At 50.4% G+C, this 23,318-nt stretch overlaps 1 protein-coding gene across 2 annotated transcripts in view; it reads right to left on the bottom strand.

Annotated features, from left to right (window-relative positions):
* The window catches only part of TCTN1 (tectonic family member 1), a 297,848-nt gene extending 275,776 nt beyond the window's left edge, over positions 1–22,072 (bottom strand). Inside the window, exon 1 of one of the 2 annotated variants that reach the window (XM_086943021.1) lies at positions 21,558–22,072. In XM_086943021.1, coding sequence (XP_086799147.1) covers positions 21,558–21,921 — 364 coding nt within the window. In that variant the 5' untranslated portion in view covers positions 21,922–22,072. The remainder of the gene's footprint in view (positions 1–21,557) is intronic. The other variant, XM_086943020.1, reaches the window with a different exon arrangement.
* Between the last annotated feature and the right edge of the window lie 1,246 nt (positions 22,073–23,318).

Genomic DNA, 23,318 nt, shown 5'->3' with positions numbered 1-23,318 from the left:
TGAGCAGGATGCATTTTAGGTGGTTGGTGTCAGATCTCTGTTTGGTGTTAATGGATGAGGAGTTGGACTTGGTGCTGTCATACTTGCAGGAGTTGCATGTGAAGGGTCCATGGGTGTGTCCAGGAGCGGCTTGGGCGCAGTTGGGGAGTGGACCGGGGTTTAGGGCTAAAAGGGTGGAGGCGTCGTATGTAATGCGGGTGGGGTGGGTGGTACGGGGGCCAGGGGGTCTGGGGCTGGGCGCGGTCCTGACGCGGACGGGCGCAGACGGGCTTACCTTTGGCGCACCTTCGGCGCAACTGGGGCGCGACCGCTGCGCGTGAACGCTGCGCAGGAATGCATCTGTCATATATGGATGGGGAGGGGCGAGGGAGGGTCAGCAGGGAGGCGGGGCGGGCTGTGGGGGCAGGGCTCGGAGGCACCAACAACAACAAACTTAAGATGGCGGCAGCATAGGGAAAAACGAAACTGGAGGTAGGCTGGGGCTCAGGTAATTGACTACGCTTGCTGCAGAATCACGCTATTTAAATCAGCGTTACTAGATAAAGCGCCGTAAATACAATGCCCCCAAAGCGTTCCAATGTACAGATCTAGGAGCGCCTAGAGTGGCGGTCTCTCCGAGAAACAGTGAAGTCTGTTGCAATTGCCTCCTGGGGCTCAACAGGGGGCATGCAGGAGCTCAACAGGGGGCATGCAGGAGCTCAACAGGGGGCATGAAGGAGCTCAACAGGGGGCCTGCAGGAGTTCAGCAGGGGGCCTGCAGTAGCTCAGCAGGGGGCCCGCAGTAGCTCAGCAGGGGGCCTGCAGGAGCTCAGCGGGGGGCATGCAGGAGCTCAGTGGGGGCATGCAGGAGCTCAGCGGGGGGCATGGAGGAGCTCAGCGGGGGGCATGGAGGAGCTCAGCGGGGGGCATGCAGGAGCACAGCAGGGTTAAAGTGGGATTATAAACGGTCTGCAATCTGATTGCTTGGATAAGTAGCAATTTAATGTTGTCTCCTGCGCAAATAATAAAAGGCATGAAACAACTGAAAAGGTGTGTGAATCTTCTTTCATTTTTAAAGTTTGATTGCAAGGATATGATGCCTTCCCGTTTCCTCTCTGTTTTGTGGCATATACGAGCAATTAAAAACAGAAAAGCATTTAACCATTGCATCATTTTGTTAAGTTTTGACCTATCGGCTGTGACAGTGCGTGTTTAAGTTGCTTTCATTTTGGCGAGTGTGAAATGAGGGAGGTGGAGATGATGCCACAAGTCCTTTAGTGCCATGTTTCATTGATGTAGTATCAAGTATGAACACATGCAATATGGTTTTTAAAAAGGGACTATCTATGATGCATGTCTTGAACTCTTAAAGTCTGAATTGAAATGTAATATTTATCGCTTGTAACAGAAGCATAGGTGGAAAATACTGAGTAAACCTCAGTAAACATATGCGTTCTGCGGAAGAGTGCTGGGACTTTTCCATAAAAGTTGTGGCAGTCCTGTAGGAAACGGGGGCGACTTCAGGGGGAGGGGCGATAATACTCCCAGCTATGAGACAGGACAGCAATTCCAGAAGTGAGGTCGAGCTACCCTTATATCCAATACGAGAACAAGCATTTGCAATGCAATAGGTATTGCATTAGGAAAGTGTGAGCTATTGGTATTGTAAATGACAATTATTTTTAATATGTGTTGGCTTTGAAAATATATAAATTAATAGCATTGTTATTCACAAAGCCAATAGCTTACACTTTCCTAATGTGAGTCCTATTGGCTATGGCAATGCTTGTTGGTAGCAAGCAAGGACTACTTGCTACAGTTGTGGTGCTGAGTGATGATGTGGTTGGGCTGAGTGATGTGGTGGTGTATTAGAGTGATGTGTGGTGTATTAGAGTGATGTGTGGTGTATTAGAGTGGTGTGGTGGTGTCCCAGAGTAATGTGGTGGTGTCCCAGAGTGATGTGGTGGTGTCCCAGAGTGATGTGGTGGTGTCCCAGAGTGATGTGGTGGTGTCCCTGAGTGATGTGGTGGTGTCCCTGAGTGATGTGGTGGTGTCCCTGAGTGATGTGGTGGTGTCCCTGAGTGGTGTGGTGGTGTCTCTGTGTGATGTGGTGGTGCCCCTGAGTGGTGTGGTGGTGTTCCTGAGTGATGTGGTGGTGTTCCTGAGTGATGTGGTGGTGTTCCTGAGTGATGTGGTGGTGTCCCTGTGTGATGTGGTGGTGTCCCTGAGTGATGTGGTGGTGTTCCTGTGTGATGTGGCGGTGTCCCCGAGTGATGTGGCGGTGCCCCTGAGTGATGTGGCGGTGTCCCCGAGTGATGTGGCGGTGTCCCTGAGTGACGTGGCGGTGTCCCTGAATGATGTGGTGGTGTTCCTGAGTGATGTTGTGGTGTCCCTGAGTGATGTGGTGGTGCCCCTGAGTGGTGCCCCTGAGTGATGTGGTGGTATCCCTGAGTGATGTGATGTGTGAGGGTGAGGGTGTGAGGGTGGGTGAGGGTGTGAGGGTGAGTGAGGATGTGTGAGGGTGAGGGGGTGTGAGGGTGAGGGAGGGTGAGGGTGAGGGAGGGTGAGGGTGAGGGAGGGTGAGGGTGAGGGTGTGTGAGGGAGAGGGAATGTGAGGGGGTGTGAGGGTGTGAGGGTGAGGGTCCGAAGTAAATGGTGGCAGGGCAGATATCATAAGACAGAGAGAAGAGACTGCGTGGTGACTTTGTTGGTCAGTTTCAGAATCAGGAGGGCCAGAGTCAGCACAGTCTGCGAGGGATCAACGTGTCTAGAGGCAAAGCATAGCGGATGTAGTATTGCAGCTAGCAAGTCGACTGTTTTCAAGCTGAGTGTCCTTAGAGAGATGGCAACACAGCAACAGCATTTGAGGAGCAAAGCTACTGTAAACAAGCACGTCAGGCTTTCACTTTCGTCCAGAAACAAGCTCTCAGCATTGCTGTGGCGGGTGGGGGGAGGGGGAGCGGCAGCCTTTGAAGTATGATGCCAAGGCACAGACAAATGGTGGTGCGCGATGTGCACGCGGGGGAGCAGCAGCTTTTTAAGTCTGATGCCGTGGCACAGGCAAATGGTGGTGTGTTACGTGTCAGGCAATGTGGAGAGCACGGCACATTCTGGCACACAATCTGGCAATGCGCAGAAATTACTAGATTCTGGAAGGCAGTCATGCACACAATTTCTCAGGCAACAGGAATGACGATTGAGCCAGAGCCGAAAAGATGTTTACTTGACATCTGGGAACCGATAGACTTCAACCATGCGACTCAAACTTGGGTAGCGCTGGGTATGGTATTAGCAAAGATAAATATAGCACAATTATGGGGAGCCAGACAGAACCCCACAGTGGGTAGGTGGTGTTGAGATATGGACGAATTGATGATAACCGAAAAATCAGTATACATACATAGGAGGTGCCCCCAAAAAATGGACACAGGTGTGGGGAAAGTGGAATACATATAGAGGAAATATTTGTGATCCCCCAAATGAAGGATCATTATCAGAAGATACTAACTAGCCACTGTATACATGGCAGATGCTGATACATTGTATATAAATATGGATAATGATGAGGGTGCAAAAGAAAACCCGACATGGCGATGGGCAAATTTAGGCTGTTCGTGGATCAGATATAATCATAATGTGATGTATGCAACAAAGAAAATGTATGATATTGCAGCAATGTTTGTGACTGGAAACGTTAATAAAAATATTCTTTTTTGTAAAGAAAAAAAACATGTTTATCAGTTAAGTGGTTATGTGAAGGAAACATTGTAGATGCATTTCCATGTTGGTGAAAAGGCCAACAAAACGGTTAAGAATATGATGCTCCTTTTTGCCAGGCCTCTGATCCCTACCCTAGGTCCACTGAACCCATCCCCTGTGCCTAGTTGCTCTCAAGGTCTTGATTCCTGAAATTTCAACTGCAGCTGTAGGATTATAAAAAGCAGTGTGCTAGTAATCCTCTCACAACAAAGTATTAGGGATGGGACGGTCATTGATACCCAGGGGCATTGGCAATGATGATGGAGGGGCTGGTCCCAAGTGTGTCTAGTCAGTAATAAAGCAGCAGCGGAGACAGGGCCAGGGATCAGCAAGTGGCATGCCACTGACTCTCCTAAAGGCAGTGATCGGGGGAAAAACATTTCAGCAAGGAACTTAAAAAGGATGGGCACACGAGTGATGGTAGTGTGGGTGAGGGAGGGGCTTTGCATTGCTGTTCGGCTCATTAGACTCACTGTTGATGCAGTCTTACAGAACAGACAGTGAAGTGCGAATGGTTTCAGCTCAGGGGCAGTCTCAAATTGAGCGACGTGCGGTCAATAAAACACAGGGAAAGGTTTGGCCGGATGCACTGCGGCTCTGCATCCCTCCCCCACTTTCTCCCCGCCTCCCCCTGCTGTCTGCTATCAGCCTCGAGTGATCTGTACCGTGTGCAGTCAGCGCTCTGCAGACCCGGGAAGCCCAGCTCTCAGTACAGCCAAGGAAAGGCTCTCTGCACGTTTCTGTCCCTGTCTAGCACCTCCCTGCTCTCTGTCTGTACTGTGCTTGAACCCCGCACAGCTCGTGCTTACTGTCTCCTTTAGTTTTGTGTCTCACTCAGCCCGTGCTTCCTGACAGGCCTCGGGGTGTGTCAGGAAGACTGCCCGTGGTACCCTCAGCTGGTCTCCAGCTAGGCTTCAGGGATGCTTCGCCGGTTGCTCCTGCTGCTGCTCTTCTGCGCGCTCGCCTGGAGAGCTGCCGCCTATCCAGGCTTTCTGCCGGTGGGATTTCAGGTGGCCAACATGTTCCGGGAGGTTAGCAATCTGATGGCGAAGACACAGGTAAGGACCGGCGAGCATGTCACTCTCTCCAGCACTGCCCTATTATTAGCAAGGCTTCTTATTGCGGCTCTAGTAACTGACACACATCACGTGTCCTCAGCACCAATACCTTTAACCTCCTTAATGGACTCTGCTCCTATCCATAAACTTCTACATTCTGTACATAGAGAATTCTGCACTGCATCACTACGGCACGACGAAGTCACAATAAACAGGCAAAATTTAAGTTTTCACCGCCTTTTTTAACAAGGAGGGTCCATCCACTGCAATGCCTCATTCCTGACCTTCCAGCAAGGAGAACGAGGCAACGCACGCACACAAAATAAAAAAAGGGGCGGGAACAGCATATTGAATCCCGCCCCTCCAGGACTCCCTGACCTGCCTCATGGTTGCCAAGGCAATATTTCTAAAAATATTGTCGTGCTACCGTAAGGCAGGTCATGGAGTCCTCGAGAGGCGGGATCCAGAGCAGACAAATCTGCTAAACAGGAGCTTTTTCCAATGGCAGGCCTCTGTTTCCAGAGGCCTGCCAATGGAAAAAAGGGGCGTGGCTTCACGCCATACTGAAATCCCCTGCTCACAATATCTCTTTGCTTGCAGCAGGGCAAGGCCCTGCAATGCAGGCTTCGACCTAAAAACAAGTGACAAACTGTGCAGTGTAATCATATTGTAAGAACTTGATATCATAACGAGAATGTTTTTGTATATTTTATACTATTCTCCCAATGATCTTTGATAAACAGATTGAGTGCACTGACAACTAAAAAACAGCTTCTATAAATTTGAATCCAGAGCACAGAACACTTTTTTCACAAAAACAAAACCCTTTTTGCCAATTCCCTGATTCCTTCTGTGCAGGACAGTTTGCTTGTGAAATATTTATAATTGCAAGTCCAGAAATATGCTTCTGCCCCATTAATGACTGACAATGCAAATTAACTTTGACTAATTGGATGCTGCAATATATTCATGGGTGAGGATGCTCTTTTGTACAGATCTCAAAATATTATACTTAGTGTCAGTGTCTAATTTGAGCTGGTGGTTGCAGGCGGAGCCCACTTGCACTACTTATTGGGGTCCTGTACTAATTGTTTCTCATCAGACTTTGCTCTAAAACTAGAGAGAGAAATACACAAAAGGGTGAAAAGAGAAATATAGAAAAATTATGACAAAGGGAGAAAGCAAAAATGAAAAAGAACCTGCAAGAGTGAGATAAACGCGAGTGCCTGGTGGTGGATGAAAGTGGCACACAGTAAAATAACGTCGAGGAAGTCTTGCTTTTCTTCCCTCCCCACATTTGAAAGTGCCAGACACAGGCTCCTGAGCAAAAGCTTTGGGCCCCGTCCTTATTAATTTATGTTCCGTTCAAAAAATACTTTATTCGGTTAAAAACAGAGAATAACCATAAAAGTAGCATGAAAAAGAAGTACAATTTACAATGGGTCAGGCGATCATTATATAAGATCTCAACGGAGAAACATATAAGAAAGCAGAGGCATAAATACAGCACAAAAATTAATTCATATAAAGGGATTTACGACATTTAAAAACTAATTTAAAAAATTCAGCGAGTGATGCTACCATAAAAACAGTTTCCATTTTTTGGAACTCTAAAAACGCTAAGCGACACCTATATACATTTAATTCTTTAAGAATGGTGATGATAAGTTTTCTACGATAAAAAGTGTAACATTTACAAAAGAATAAAATATTGTTAGACGGGGACCTGGAGGGTCGGCCGAGGACAAGGGGAGAGGCCTCCGGGGAGGGCCGTCTCCAGCGATCGTACAGACAAGTAACTTCCCCCCCACAGATGGACACCACACAAGGATAAGGTTAACGCTTTTTATATGCAGTTCTTGAAGCAAAGTATCACGGTACAGTGAGATCCGGACACAAGGGTCCTCTCAATTCTAGTCTCTGGAAGGGAAAGGGGGTAGCGGGACAGTCTTGATACCGATCTGGTATTGAGGTGGTATGATGGATAGCTCACAATCCTCGAGCTCGGAGTTCTGGAAGGTCGGGCCGCGGCAGCGCCAGCAGGCTCGGATGACAAGTCTCACTTGAGGAGGGCCGCGGCAGCGCCAGCAGGTCCCGACGATGATGTAGGTTGCAGAGGGCCGCGGCAGCGCCAGCAGGTCCCAAGGACGATGTAGGTTGCAGAGGGCCGCGGCAGCGCCAGCAGGTCCCGAGGACGATGTAGGTTGCAGAGGGCCGCGGCAGCGCCAGCAGGTCCCGACGAGGAGGAAGGTTGCAGAATGCCGCAGCAGCGCCAGCAGGCAGGACGATGGTTCACAAGGCAGGGCTGCGGCAGCGCCAGCAGTCCGTCAAGGATGAGTTCTTCTAGGTGTCTCTCGACTCCAGGATACAACTGCCTTCCTGCTCTGGAGCTGCCCCAGTTATAGGTCTGGCCCCCTTTGATGTCCGGACCCTCGCTCTTGGAGGTCGGGAGGTCCGGGATGAGGGAGTCCAGACACCCAGCAGGGGGGTGGAGCCAGCGCCCGGGGAGGCTCGGGGCGATCGGCACCTGGCGGGGGAGAGCCATCGACACTCCTCTCTCCCATTGACCTGCCAAGTGGTCCGTTCACCTCCTGGGTGGATGGTGGTGCCGGGATGTCGGGGCCTGGCCATGCCCAGGGTTGGGGTCGAGCTGAGGCCACGCGGCCTCGTGGTGCAGTGTCCAAGATGGCGGCTGGGCCGGGCAATGGTGCTGGCGGTGGCCCGGGCCAGTGATACAGAGATGTCCGGGAGCAGGCGTCCCGTAGGGGACGGGTTGCGGGTTGCTTCTGTGGGTCGTCGGGGTTGTTCTTCTGGTGGCACCGGGAGAGCCGGTGTCCAGGCTCTGTCATGCGGGGAGGGAGCAAGCCCTTCACGAGGCCTGTCCAACATGCGTCCCCCCCAGCTGAAGGCGGGGAGAGTCACCCATCCTCTTGGGGACTCTCCTCGTCGAGGCGGAAAAAGCGTGACAGGCCGTCCGCGTTGGCGTGGTCCTGGCCTGGACGATGCTCCACAGTGAAGTCCATCCCCTGCAGGGAGATGGACCAACGCAACAGTTTGGGATTCTCCCCCCGCATCTGCATCAACCATTGCAGGGGTCGATGATCTGTTTGTACCCGGAAGTGGGTACCGAAGAGGTAGGGCCGGAGCTTCTTGAGGGCCCACACTACTGCAAAGGCTTCCCGTTCGATGGTGCTCCAGCGCTGTTCTCGGGCCAGCAGGCGTCGGCTGATGAAGGCCACTGGCTGGTCGACTCCCTCGGGGTTTAGTTGGGAGAGGACTGCCCCAATGCCATGGTCTGAGGCGTCCGTCTGGACGATGAACTCACGGCTGTAGTCGGGGGCCTGGAGCACAGGGGCGGTGCACATGGCGGCCTTCAATTTCTCGAAGGCCGCTTGATAGTCCGGGGTCCAGTTGACGGTTTCGGGGTGTTTCTTGGATGTGAGTTCCGTGAGGGGCCCCACAATGCTGCCATAGTCCTTCACAAACCGCCTGTAGTATCCGGTGAGCCCCAAGAAGGCTCGGACCTCGGTTTGGGTGACGGGTGGCTGCCAGGACTGGATGGCAGCGATCTTGAGCTGGAGAGGGGCCACCAGACCGCCCCCCAGTTGGTGCCCGAGGTAGGTCACGGACCCCTGGCCAATTTGGCACTTGCTGGCCTTGATGGTGAGTCCGGCCTGTTGGAGGGCGTGCAGGACTTCTCGGAGGTGGTGAAGGTGGTCTGCCCAGTGGCGGCTGTACACAGCGATATCGTCCAGGTAGGCGGCGCTGAATTCTTCGAGGCCCGCCAATACCTGGTTCACAAGTCGTTGGAAAGTGGCGGGGGCGTTTTTCATGCCGAATGACATCACTTTGAAATGGTAGTGACCATCCGGGGTGGAGAAGGCGGATCGTTCTTGGGCTCTGGGGGTGAGGCCGATCTGCCAGTAGCCCGCTGTCAGATCGAAGATGCTCAGGTAGCGGGCAGCCCCCATGCGGTCAACCAGTTCATCTGCTCGGGGAATGGGGTGAGCGTCGGTTCGGGTGACAGCGTTCAGGCCCCGATAGTCGACGCAGAATCGGAGGTCGGGGGTGGTGCCCGGGGCAGCAGCTTTGGGGACCAGTACGACTGGGCTGGCCCAGGGGCTGTCGGATGGCTCGATGACTCCGAGTGTGAGCATTTTGGAGACTTCGTCTTGGATGCAGGCGCGCACCCGATCTGGCACTCGGTACGCCCGGTGTCGGATAGGGGGACTGTCCCCAGTGTCCACGTCGTGAAGGCACCAGGGGGTGACCCCGGGGGTGAGGGAGAACAGGTTTGCAAATTGCAGCAGGAGGGCCAGACAGTCTTGGCGCTGCTCCGGGGTCAGGGCATCGGAGAGTCGGACCCCGTCCACCGAGCCATCTTTCTCACGGGTCCTCAGTAGGTCAGGGAGGGGCTCGGAGTCTTCCTCTGCCCCACTATCTGTGGCCATCAGTAGGCTGAGTTCCGAGCGTACGAAGTGTGGTTTGAGTCTGTTGGCGTGAAGGACCCGGAGGGGGTTCCGGGGGGACTCCATGTCGATTAGATAGGTGACAGGGCCCTTGCGCTCGACCACCTTGAAGGGTCCTGTCCATTTGTCCTGCAAGGCACAAGGCTCGATGGGAGACATTACCCATACTTGCTGACCAGGCTCGAACTCGATGGAGGAGGCCTGTTGATCGTACCATTTCTTCATGTCCTCCTGACTGGCCTCGAGATTGGCTTTAACGAGTTCCCTGAATCGCCGGGTCTGGTTGTGGAGGGTCAGGAGGTACTTATACACGTCCGGAGGGGTCTTCTGGGGGGCCATTTCCCATTCTTCTTTAACCAGGCTGAGGGGCCCCCGGACAGGGTGTCCGTACAGGAGCTCGAAGGGGCTGAAACCGAGGGATTTCTGGGGGACTTCTCGGTAGGCGAAGAGGAGGCACGGGAGCAGCACGTCCCACTGGCGACGTAGGGGTTCCTCCAGCCCCATGATCATCCCCTTGAGAGTGCGGTTAAACCGTTCGACCAGTCCGTTTCCTTGCGGGTGATAGGGGGTCGTGAACCGGTACGTAACCCCGCACTGCTGCCAGAGAGATTTCATATATTTGGAGATAAAGTTTGTGCCTCTGTCGCTGACGACTTCCCGGGGGAATCCTACTCGAGAGAAGATCCCCATTAGGGCTCGGCCTACCACTGGTGCTGTTACAGTCCGAAGAGGAATGGCCTCGGGATAGCGGGTGGCGTGGTCCACCAGGACCAGGATGAATCGATGCCCTTGTGCTGTTCGGGGGTCCAGGGGCCCCACAATGTCTATTCCCACCCGTTCGAACGGGGTGGTTACGACGGGGAATGGTTGCAAGGGTGCTTTGATTTTTCGGCCGCTCTTCCCGCTGGCCTGGCAGGTGGGGCATGCCCGGCAGTGGTTGGAGACGTCATTTCGCATTTTGGGCCAGTAAAAGTGGGTTACCAGGCGGTTATACGTTTTGTCTTGCCCCAAGTGCCCAGCAAGGGGGACATCGTGTGCCAAGTGCAAAAGGAAGTCTCTGAAGCGGAGGGGCACCACCAGCACCCGACTGGCCCCCAACTCTGCAATTCTTTGCTCGCTGTATAGTAGGTCATTGTCCCAATAGATCCAGTGGGCCCCTGCGGTGTCTCCCGCGCTCTGGGCGAGTGCTTGCTGTCGGAGTCCCTCGAGGGAGGGACAGGTCTTCTGCTCCTGCCGGAATTGTTCCTGGGTGGGTCCACCCTCTTGACGCCACTGAGCCAGTTCTGGAAGATCTTGGAGCGGAGTGGGCCCTTCTTGGGTTTGCTCTGGGGGATCAGTACTGAGGGTGTCTTCCTCTGAGGTGAGCGGGGGAGGAGGTGCTGGCCATTCGGGTTCTTCGGGTCTGGGGATGGCACGGGCGGCCATGGACCGGGTTGTTACGCACGCCCAGTCCGGGAGGCCCAACATCCCCAGGTGCTCTCTTCTCTCAACGGCCGCCCACGGGGAACTCTCGAGTTTGTTTCCCAGGAGGCAGTCCACTGGGGCATCATCGCGGACAGTCACTTTTAGCATACCGGACACTCCTCCCCATTCGAAGGGGACGCAGGCCATCCGACACAGGCTCTCTGAATTGTCGGCTGATCGGACGGGGCAAAGAACGTTTAGCAGGATTTGTTCCGGGGTCACCAGGTGACAGCGGACCACCGTCACACTGGCCCCGGTGTCGCGCAGGGCTTCGGCCTTGCGCCCATTTATGTTCACCCACTGGCTGTATTTTCTGGTGTTGGCGGGTAGGGGAGCCCGCGGGATCATGTCTCTTTCCCCCAGGCAGGCCAGGATCATGGCGGCAGGTTCCCACTCGGGCTGTTCCTGCTCGTACTCTTCATACTCTTCGGAGGTTTGCTCATCTCCTAGCGCGGCGGCAGCGACCTGGCGGGGCACGGGAGTCTGGTTCTTCGGGCAGCTCGGGTCGCTGGCATAGTGTCCGATTCGCTGGCACCGGTGGCAAGTAACGTTGGCTCGGAACCCTGGGCGCATCGGGGGGGTTTCCCCGACCGGCCGGGGGCGGGGTGTTGCTGGCGGGAGCTGCCGGGACGGCATCTCTGCCCCGGCCCTGGCCTCCTCCTCCTCCTCGGGGGCGATGGAGACCTTGGTTGTTTCTGTTTTGTTCACTTGGCCCACTCCGGGCCACTCGAGTGCTTTCCCATCGGTCAGCTTCAGCGGCGAGCTGCCGAGGTTCAGTCAATTTACTGTCGAGAAGGTGCTGCCTGAGCTCAACAAAGCAATTGTTGGAGAGGTGCTCCCACACCATGAGGTTAAAGAGTTGCTCGTAGGTGGTTACGTGGCTGCCCTTGATCCACCCCTCGAAGGCTCTGTTTCCGCATTTCTATTTCTGCTAGCTTGCGCTCGTATTCGTATGCCAGTTTTTTCTCTTCAAGTTCTCTCTGCCTTTGTTTCTCTTCCCGCTCCTCTCGGAGCCGTAAGTGTTCTAAGTTTATCTTTTGTTCCGCCAGTTTCAGCTCTCCGTCCAACCGGAGCCGTGCCAACTCCAATTCATGGAGTCTGCTTTTCTCTCGTTCTTGGATCTCTTCCAGGGAGAGACCCGCTCTCCTTTCTTCCGTCGGAGTGGTGTTTGTTTCTGGTGCCTCGCGGTTTTGGTTCCGGGGTACAGCCGTACCTGTTTCTGCCCAAGATTCTAGAGCGTGTTTGAAGTCCTCTTTCGTGCTCAGCCCGGTGGTAGCAATGCCTAGTTCCATGCAAAATTGCTTTAGCTCTCGATGGTTGTACTCTTCTAGTTTCTCCATCTGGAATTTCTCTGCGGATCCGCTCTCTTTTGTTGTCATTGTGGTTGAGTCGTGGGGTGAGTTACTCTCTGTACGATTACGCGTCGGTTCGGATCGCGCCGCTGGCCACCAATGTTAGACGGGGACCTGGAGGGTCGGCCGAGGACAAGGGGAGAGGCCTCCGGGGAGGGCCGTCTCCAGCGATCGTACAGACAAGTAACTTCCCCCCCACAGATGGACACCACACAAGGATAAGGTTAACGCTTTTTATATGCAGTTCTTGAAGCAAAGTATCACGGTACAGTGAGATCGGGACACAAGGGTCCTCTCAATTCTAGTCTCTGGAAGGGAAAGGGGGTAGCGGGACAGTCTTGATACCGATCTGGTATTGAGGTGGTATGATGGATAGCTCACAATCCTCGAGCTCGGAGTTCTGGAAGGTCGGGCCGCGGCAGCGCCAGCAGGCTCGGATGACAAGTCTCACTTGAGGAGGGCCGCGGCAGCGCCAGCAGGTCCCGACGATGATGTAGGTTGCAGAGGGCCGCGGCAGCGCCAGCAGGTCCCAAGGACGATGTAGGTTGCAGAGGGCCGCGGCAGCGCCAGCAGGTCCCGAGGACGATGTAGGTTGCAGAGGGCCGCGGCAGCGCCAGCAGGTCCCGACGAGGAGGAAGGTTGCAGAATGCCGCGGCAGCGCCAGCAGGCAGGACGATGGTTCACAAGGCAGGGCTGCGGCAGCGCCAGCAGTCCGTCAAGGATGAGTTCTTCTAGGTGTCTCTCGACTCCAGGATACAACTGCCTTCCTGCTCTGGAGCTGCCCCAGTTATAGGTCTGGCCCCCTTTGATGTCCGGACCCTCGCTCTTGGAGGTCGGGAGGTCCGGGATGAGGGAGTCCAGACACCCAGCAGGGGGGTGGAGCCAGCGCCCGGGGAGGCTCGGGGCGATCGGCACCTGGCGGGGGAGAGCCATCGACACTCCTCTCTCCCATTGACCTGCCAAGTGGTCCGTTCACCTCCTGGGTGGATGGTGGTGCCGGGATGTCGGGGCCTGGCCATGCCCAGGGTTGGGGTCGAGCTGAGGCCACGCGGCCTCGTGGTGCAGTGTCCAAGATGGCGGCTGGGCCAGGCAATGGTGCTGGCGGTGGCCCGGGCCAGTGATACAGAGATGTCCGGGAGCAGGCGTCCCGTAGGGGACGGGTTGCGGGTTGCTTCTGTGGGTCGTCTGGGTTGTTCTTCTGGTGGCACCGGGAGAGCCGGTGTCCAGGCTCTGTCATGCGGGGAGGGAGCGAGCCCTTCACGAGGCCTGTCCAACAAATATGAATATCCGATTGTGGGGACACATCATCACATGGACAGGGACATAAATCTTTCGTCTAACAATTCATCACAGGAAAGGATAATAGCCTAAAAACAGTAGGTTCTAATCTAAACCGGGTTAAAAGGAAGCGTTCATGGTTGGACATGTATAAAGATAGGTATGGCTGGAGTTTCTCTCCACTTATAATTGCCTGATGGGCAAAAACAGTCTTTTTTTTCACCTCCTTCAGTTGTCTTTTTTCACTGAGGTGGGCAATACACACATTTTTCAGTCCTCTTCTTGAGATATTTGCCATCGACAATGGATCCTAGAAATATTGGACACAGCTTAGTTCTTCGGGGAAATTTCTGACATAACATATCCATTTAAGATTGTTAATATTGTCCAGTGTTGAACGTCCTTTAAAATAGCCCGGTTAACCACGCATTCATCATTTGTCCAAACCCTGTGCCAAAGAAGAATGGGCTGGATCTTGATTGTGTCAGTAATAAATACCAAACCCAGTTCAGCATGGCATATAAAGGTCGCAGTACTTTCAGGGACGGACAAGATGTGGCGTAAAAACTTATTTTCCAAAGTTTGAATTGAAATGACATTTAAGTAACCCCACAATCCTGAGCCATAGATAGCTACAGATATACATGTGACATTATAAATCGTTAAAATTTCCTTTATGGGTCTTTTTCCTAGCTTTTTTTATAAAACACTGTAAAGCCATGATGGTTTTGGAAAATAACAAGGTTCTAGCATTAGTTGCAGTAGTCCATGAGCCACTTTCATGAAACAAAATGCCCAGGTATGGGAAAGTAGAAGTCTTCTCTAAGGGATTGGAATTTATAAAAATAGGCTTCAAATGCATGCTTGATCTTGTTCCACAGTACATAGACAGTGTTTTGGAGCAGTTAATTTTCAAGTCCAAGCTAAGCATGAAACTATTAAAAGATGTAACCAAAGTTTGAAGTGCCATTGGGGTGCGTGCCATCAGGATTGCATCGTCCGCGTACAATAGGGCAGGGACAGGCCTCCCACCCACCATAGGCATGTCCCTGCCCTCCTGCACTAGGCGATGCTCCAAACCATTTATATACAACAAAAATAAAAACGGCGCTAAAACGCACCCTTGGCGTACGCCACGACCAATCCCAAAGTGTCTGCTGCATTCTCCCTCTTTCCCATATCGGACAGTTGCAGTGGCCCCAGAATATAGATCTCTCAAGAAGCATATAATAGCATTATCTACCCCCAGTTCGGCCATAATTGCCCACAATTTGTTATGTGACACGCAATCAAAAGCCGACGATAAGTCAACAAAAGTGAGGTATAGACGTTGTTTTTTAACCCTTATATACTTCTGTTGCAAAATAAACAAATGTAATCCTTGCTCTATAGTCCCTAAACCCCTTTGGAACCCATATTGGAAATCACGTAGTATCCCATTTTCTTCTGCCCAGCTTTGCAACTTAACTAAAACCACTCTCCCAAGAATGTTTATGGAGGAGTCCAATAACGAAATTGGCCTATAGCATGTGCAGTTCTGCCTATCCCCTTTCTTGAAAATCGGGACTATAATTGATGTAAACCACATAGGGATTAGGCCTTTTGCCAAAGCAACATTAAAAAGCTGGACTAGCATTGGCCCCATAAATCAGTATTGGCCTTATAAAGGTCGGCTGGTATGCCGTCCGGTCCAGCCGCCTTACCCCCCTTAGTTGCCTTCATGCTCGCAAGGACTTCAGGAAGAGTCACCTCCAGTGCTTTTGGTAGATCTAAATTTACCATCATGGGATCATGACCTGTATTGGGCACTAATTCGACAGCCCTATAGAGCGAGGAAAAGTGAGCCACCCACTCGTCTTCTGTAACGGGGATTTCCATGCGTGCCGTAATTTATGAATAAAGACTGCTTCGTGGGTTGGCACACATTAAGATGGGAGGATGTGGCTAGTAAGTCAAAGGTTTAATTCCCCAAATACCATTCCTTCTTCTGCAGTTGTGTGCCAATTAGTTGGTGATATTACTGCATGTAAATGCATTGCCAGACACCTGTGCTACACTAAAAGAAAATCCAATGGTTATTGTTAGCATGCATGCCACATTGAGCAGTTCCCATATATGTAAGCCTATTAAGCCACATCCAGGCAGAAAGGCACCAGGCTGTTATTAATGTGCTGGCAAACGAAATTGACTTGTAGGGAGTATAGGGCCAGATGTAGGTATCCAAAAACCGGTCGGTAACGGCCGAAAATACCGATTTTCGGCCCTTACCGACCGGTATTTGGATACTGAGATGTAGGGCATTAAAAAATACAGATTCGGTAATTTAACTGAATCGGTAATTTTACGGAATCTGTATTTTGAAATGTAGGTAGCACTGTAAACAGTGCTACAGGGCATTAAGAATTCGTTATTTACCACCAACTATTAGTTGGTGGTAAATACTGAATTCCTATGTAAATGCAATTATGTGCATTTACACCTGTGCCATGTGGCACACATACACACATACATGCCTACGGGCATGTATGTGTGCCACATGGCACACAAGCACTAATCAGGGGTGCAACAGGGTGTCAAAGTGACACCCTGCCACCATTGACTATTTCACAATTTTACCGAATCGGTATTTACCGATGGGTAATTGACATTCCTGTTGTGACATTCCATAGGAATGAATGTCAATTACCGAATCGGTAAATACCGATTCGGTAATTACCGAATCTTAACGATTCGGTAAAAAATACCGAATAATTACCTACATAGGTTTTACCGATTCTAAAATACCGAATCAGTAACATTCGGTATTTTGGAATCGGTAAAACCTTTTTACCTACATCGAGCCCATAATCGGCAGAGGAGCCAGTCTCAATGACAGAGGTCTAGCTAACTACAGATACAAAGCTATTTTTGAGAAGATTTGTTCAGTTCCAAGTTCCTGTAGGGATGAACAGAATCAAAGGCAAGGGAGAGGTCAAGTAATAAGCATGCAGGTACTCCATTTCAATCCACTGCAGTGTTTAAAATCATCCTATGTGGAGGTCAGTGCTGCTTTCGTGCCACAGCAATACCAGAATCTGTTTTGGTAATCTAAGAGAAGGTTACTTTCTTCAATGAATTTAGCTATTTGTCGTGACATCGATTTTTAATTCATTTTGCCTGGAAACATTTTGTTATTGTCTGGAAGTTAGAAGGAGCCATTGTTTGAAGGCCTCTTGTGTTTAGGGAGTTCTTTTGAGAAGAGACCTTTATCCAAGGAGTGCAAAAAGTTTTGGCTAGATTACTTGCAGAGCTGTTAATGAGGATATTCTTGCATATATGAGCAGGACATGGGTCTACCGGTGATCGTGCTGGCCTACAAGTTTTTGCAGCCCTAATGAAGTCTTGTGTGGTCAGGAAGTTAAATGTGAGTAACTGGTGGTTGTTTCCATAATTTGTTTTCAAGTGAACTGTGCAGCACTGCTGGAACTGTGATTGAGCAATGGGTAGGGAAGAAGGGAGTCTAAAATCATTTGGAGGGTTGAAGTAATGCAGTGTGTCAAGCATACAGCAAGGGAAAGTCCTGAGGCCTTTAACTGTGCACCCAAGGCATCACAATGTCTTGTGGCACTGTGGTTAGAGGAACCTTTTACCTATGATTTCTTCCAGTGGGTCTATCATTGTGCTCTAGAGGTCCATCCTCAGCTCTCCCTGTTCAGATCTCCTGTCTCATGTTTAGGTCTCTTGACTATGGTCTACTCTTCAGGCCACAGGTCTTCCCTAGAGGACATAGGGCAGGTTCCTCTACAGCAAGGCAGGCATCAGGTATTGGCTCCAATCAGCTTTGCCTTCTACCTACACCTGACGATATTACATATTACGACAGGAAAACTGTACCCTGTGCATTACCTAGCTCCACGTAGTCACTGTCATTCACTTACTAAATTTCCAGGAGAGTCAAAGGCACAACGGGTGCAGATAGGAACTGCGTAAGATTGTTGGCAATAAATGCATCAAAGGAAAGAAAGGAAAACTGATTTTGAGTAAAACTGGGAGGTTTTAAAACCACTGCACTGCTTCTGGATAATGAGTTATGTTATAGCAACCCATGATATAACTCCAAGTGGTAGTCTAGAAAAGTTAAGATACTTGTATAGTGCTGTGGTGCAATTTTTTTTAAAGCACCATCACAGCACTCTACAATTAGTTACACTATTGGAAACAAATAATTCCTCTTTTTGAAAATTACTATCACAGCAGCCAATTGATCTCGTCAAATGCTTGACTGTTTTGGTGAACATGTTTTTTTTTATCCAGAAACACTTTACATGTTGCCATTTTCAGAACCATTGTGGTGAATGGAAAGCCAGGAATGGTGGAGGGTGACACACAGTACAATAGGCACCTATGTAAAAAGTTTCAAAACAAGTTTCACTGTGCGATTTTCAGTCTAATTTTCTTAACCAAAGATAAAGCAGTGAAGTGTGAAATTGCGAAGATTCCAAGTCATGTGCGGATGTTATAATTCAAGTGATAATTGTCAAAAATTCAAACTGCCCTAAAACACTGAAGCTTGCTAAAAAATGGACTCTCTATCACAGTGACAGCTCCGAGAGGCTATAGGGTCATTGTTATAGCATAACCAACCTGCAACCCTTTGGTCAGGCTGTATAGTAGCAGCAACTGAACGTTGTCTGAACCGAGAAGAAACAGAGAACCTCAATGCTGGTGCCGGTGTCCCCATGCAGAGCCAGAGTTTTTGGTGTGTTTTCACAAGCCCCAGCCTCTAAATAGAAATATTGCTAATTGAGCCCAAATGTTCAACAGAAGCTGGATCTGGTGTGCACAGCCTCAGACAGCTCTCCACTATGGTACCTGCCGCCACAGAACACTGCCATCATGCAGGACAATAGATCCAAATACTGATAAACACCAGGCCCCTGTGCAGGCCAAGGGGTCCAATGAGGGATTACAAAGTTCCTGTGGAGCCAGTGCTACTTTCTCCAACCAATAGAGACCATTGCCTTAAAGTCCCTACTCTGTTCCCTCACCAGTTCACAGCCTCTGTCGTATTGCTTCATCCTTAGCCTGTTGCGCCTGCTTCCGTCTCCTGCAGCCATTACCTTCTGTCTCCTCCTGCACCAAATGAACATTCACTCCCAGCTTATCTCCACAGCCTCACACCAATCCTCAATCACTCACCATCCTACAAAGCCTCAGCCCTGATTTCCCACCTTTCGCTATCCCACATCTTCAGTCCACTTTCCCCTTTAGCACCAGCCACGTAGTTACAGATTGAACTGACTAGGCATCTAGTTCTACCAAAAGAACAGGTAGTCTGAAGGTGCCTTTGTACAAATTTGTAAATTCTTGACTGGTGGGTAATTTTTAGGTATTGCCTGTGAGTGTGCATGCACTGCTTTGCGCATGCACTCTCACTTGCAAGACTATAGTATACAACTAGAGGCGTTGTCAATGATAGTTATGTGTGCAGCATAATTGGGATATGGGGAATAATGTAAGGGAATGCAGCATGAGTGGTAGGAGTGTAAGGTGTAACGTTAGACGATGTGAGTACAGGGAGAGCTACATGAGTGCAAGGTGAGAGATGGGCCCATGTGAGTTCCGGGTGAGGAGTGCATACAGGGAGTGTGAGGAATGAGTGCAGGGTGAGCGGTGCGAGCAGTGTAGAGGCAGGGCGAGCGGTGTGCCTATGTGCATGCTGGATGACCAGTGTGAGTGTAGAGTGAGCAGTTAGAGGGAAGGGTGAGCTGTGAAAGTGACTGGTAAGAGCATGGTGAAAGAAGTTATTGTGAGTTAAGTGGTGTGTCCCTGTGAGTTCTGGCAGACTATTGTGCCTGTTTGTAAGCAGCGTGAGCTGTGTGACTGATAGATTAATGGGGTGCCTGTGTGAGTGCAGGCTGAGCAATGTGCCTGGGTGAGTGCAGGGTCAGAGAAAGGAGTGCAGGGTGAGTGGTGTGAGTCCAGGTTGAGTGTTGTGCCTGTTTAAGTGGTGTGAGTGCAGGGTGAGTGGTGTACCCACCTGAGTAAAGGGTGAACTGTGTGAGTGACCGAAGAGCTTACGTAATTGCACGACGAGTGATGTGTCCGTTTGAAAGTAGGGGGTGAGTGATGTGAGTGCAGGGTGAGTGCACCTGTTTAAGTGCGGGTGGAAGTGCAGAGGAGGAAGAATGAATCAATGGTGACAGATATGCTTGTTTGAGACTGAGTGCAGAGTGAGTGGTGAGACTGCAGAGTGAGCAGTAAGAGTGACAAGTGGATGAGTGTCATGTGAGTGCAGAATAAGTGGTGAGCTTGTGTAAGTGCAAAGTAAACAACATGTGTGCAGGGTGAACTGCATGAGAGCATAGTGAGCGGTGCAAGTACAGCGTGATTGGTGTCAGTATAAGGTGATTGGTAAGACTACAGGGTAAGAGTGACAGGTCAGTGGCATGTCAATTGAGTGCAGCTGAGCAGTGTGCTCCTGTGGGTGCAGAGTAAGAGGAGGGTGAACGGCATGAGTGCATGGTGAGATATGGGCCATGTGAGTTCAGGGTGAGGATTGCACACAGAGAAAGGGAGGAATAAGTGCAGGGCAAGTGGTGTGTCTATGTGCATGCTGGATGACCAGTTTGATTCTGTGGGTGGTGAGACTGCAGGATGAGCGGTCAGTGCAGGGTAAGAGGAAGGCAAACGGCATCAGGGCACGGTGAGCAGTGTAAGTGCAGTGTGATCACTCTGAGAGCAAACTGAGTGTTGAGAATGATGGGCGAGTTGTGTAAATGTAGGATGCATTCCCAGATTCTCTGAGAAACTAAGCATGTTATCCATGGTAGCGAGTGGGATTTCATATATAGTTTAAACTATTTCTATTATGGCATCATTAAGGGAAGGAGGATGAAGAGAATACATGATTTGTGGGTACTGCAACAAACTTTCAGACTCTTGACATGCCTAGAATTTTGATATATGGATATGTCTTGAAATTGGAAAGGATGTGGCATAACTACTAAAAAAATCAAAGCCTAACGTTACTTTTCAGGAAACATATTCTCAAACTGTGGCAGCAAAAGTACATTTCCAAATGTAAGGATAAGGCAGAGTCCCTAGGAACAAACAATTAAGCCTTGTTAACAAGTAAATGGTCTTCTAAACGCCTGTGAAATTCTAAGATGAGGCTGAGATGAGGTGTCAGCCACTGTCCAGCCAGCCCACAGCAGCTCAAAAACTTTGTGTCCGGCCAGAAAGCTGCCTCAGCCCAGGCTAAGACACACAACAGTGATGGGGGGAGGGGGGTAAAGCCCTGTGGGCATTGCGTGCCTTGCAGGAAATCACTGGTCCTTTCACACTAAAAGTACAGCAACCCTGCTGAGAAATGCTGACACTATCACACTAAAAAGGTTAGTTATTAACTAGTGTTAAGTAATGCGGATGATCTTCAGCAAGTTCTGGTTTTTCAGGCAGGTTTGTCGAGCGTGCTGGTACGAGTCAGTTCACACTTATAATCAGGGTCACTGGGATTATGTGGCAGGTGAGGACCAAATTATGTTGGAGGGTTGACTAAATTATGCAGCAAGAAAAGGCATATTATGCGACGTAAGGCAACACATTTTGTAATAGTATTACTTCATAATTCTGTAATTTTCTTACACGTTAACAAGTTTAACCTAACTAGTACCAGTTTAATATTCAACTTAAATAACAAGGAAGTGAAAGGTGACCAGTCAACTTTTACATAGGGCCTTCCACAGCAACATTTGTTGCTGTGATTTTAGTAACTTTTGATCCTTTTAAACAAGAAACAAAATAGTTTTTTGTTAAAATCTCTAATTATGCAGGAGATTATGGATTATGTGGTATGTGCTGCAAATCCATAGTAATGCGGAAAAAATACGCTAGAAGAATTTCATAATCCCTGTGACCCTGCATCTAGTGGAAAACATAAAACTACATGCCACAAAGTGCAAATGACTCAAAACTAAAGACTTGCTGAGCATCACCCCTCGCCACATAGGGCAATGTATCAAGAATATATAAAAAATATATAATGGATGAGACTGCCCAAACGAATAGCAGACCTGTGAACTATATATACTTGCCATCATTAGCATCGCAGCCCAATACGGATTACTACGGCTTAGTGGCTGTCGCCTACCCAGTATCCCTCCATAGGGATTTTCCCACAGCAAAAATGGTCCATGCAGGCGGGAAGTGATACCTACTGTCGGTTACAGGTGCTTGAAGAGTGGAGACCGCGGCGCGAGGAGACCCAGGGACTGCCCGGACCAGAGGGGGTAAGAGATCTCCATCGTCCTGGGTGGAGTCTGGAGTGGCTGCTCGGTCCCCCCAGGGGATAGACGAAGTGAGTTCTCCAGGGGCCTGAGTGAGGTCAAGGGGGGATGAAGCATCGGGAACCTCTGAAGGATCGGGAGTGGGTGAGATGTCAACAGTCCCGGTCGCCACCGTCTCTAACTTCAAGTCTCCTTCCGCCGTTTCGGGACCAGTGTCCAGCCATGCAAGGGTGCTCTGTGAGGCGGTGCCAGAGCTCCCCAGAGCCAATATCAAAACAAAAACGTAGGACAGCATGGCCTGGCTATAGCACCTGAGGCAATGGCAGCCTCCTATGTCCGGTAACTATAAACAACAACCACCGCCATCCTGGAAACCAAGGACGCTAAGCGTGACAGGAACTACAAGAGCCCATGTTGCTTTCAGCAGCAATAATCATCGAAGAAGGACAAGACGAAAAAAAAACCAGAAGAGGTTGACGCTAGTAATGTACGAGCTACTGGTCGTGATGTCCTCTAACGCGGCGGCCATCTTGGCGCGGTACTGCTAAAGAAGTGAGCAGTGTGGAAGGATAGATAACGATCAAGCTAAATTGACTCGATTAACTCTACCAACACTACGGGCTACAATACAATGAGACCCTGTGTTCAGATTGCACGAGCCATTCATTGTTCTAGTCTAGCCAAAAATAGCACTATGCCCTTAGATCACGAGCAAGGATCTATTCTTGGTGCCCCTGGCTTATTGGCCTTCCCAGGTGTGGATAATTAGCCCTTGTCTTCCAACATAGTAGAACTCCCTGGAATGGGTGTTAGCAATAGTTGCCTGCAGCAGTTTTCCTCCCTACTACCACAGATGTCACTGTTGAGTTGGAATGTTGCAGGGATCGGGAAAATTAGGGGATCCTGATTGGGGTACTTTTGTGATGGCAATTCCATTTGTTAATTTCAGGAGACATGGGCACTAGACTAAGTGAATAGGAGTGGTGTTGTAACCTAGTTCTGGTTTCCCCCCGGGACCCTATGACAAGTGGTGTGTGCCAGCTCTCCTGCGCGAGAGCATCCATTGTCCCCTACCCTTCCCATTGGTTCCCCAACATTCCATCCTGTCCAGGTTCCGTTCCCCTGCCACCTACTGCCATTATGATCCTGACTAACTGACCTACGCACCGCCCTAAGGTGTGGGGCTGATTTAATAAACTTCAACTTCATACTTCACCTTGACCCTGACTTTCATTTCAACAGTGGCGACGAGGACCTCACCACGAACCCACTGCCTTCCAATTTGAATGCGGAAGCAACCTCTTCTAAAGGCACGGTGCAACAGGTCAAGAGCTAAGGAAAGCTCCGTGATTCCGGCTAGTCGACTTTTGAGCGGGTCGAGTGTGAAATAGCCTTCGACTTGTGAGTAAGTCGAATGTGAAAGGTCAAGGATTAAGAACAACTCCAAGATTTAGGCAAATCGGCTTTTGAGCAAGTCGAGCGTGAAAGGAGCAAGGAACAGCTCTGTGATTGCGGCAAGCCGGCTTTTGAGCAAGTCGAGCGTGAAAGGAGCCATCGACCTGTGAGTGAGTCGAAGCCAGTTCAAGGAACAACTGGTTTGAGATTAACAGGAACAGCTCTGTGATTTCGGTAGCCGGCTTTTGAGCAAGTCGAGCGTGAAAGGAGCCATCGACTTATGAGTGGGTCGAATGC

Source organism: Lissotriton vulgaris, chromosome 11 (genome assembly GCF_964263255.1).
Source record: "Lissotriton vulgaris chromosome 11, aLisVul1.2, whole genome shotgun sequence".
Lineage (NCBI taxonomy): Eukaryota > Metazoa > Chordata > Amphibia > Caudata > Salamandridae > Lissotriton > Lissotriton vulgaris.
This window is presented reverse-complemented; position numbering and strand designations above follow the sequence as displayed.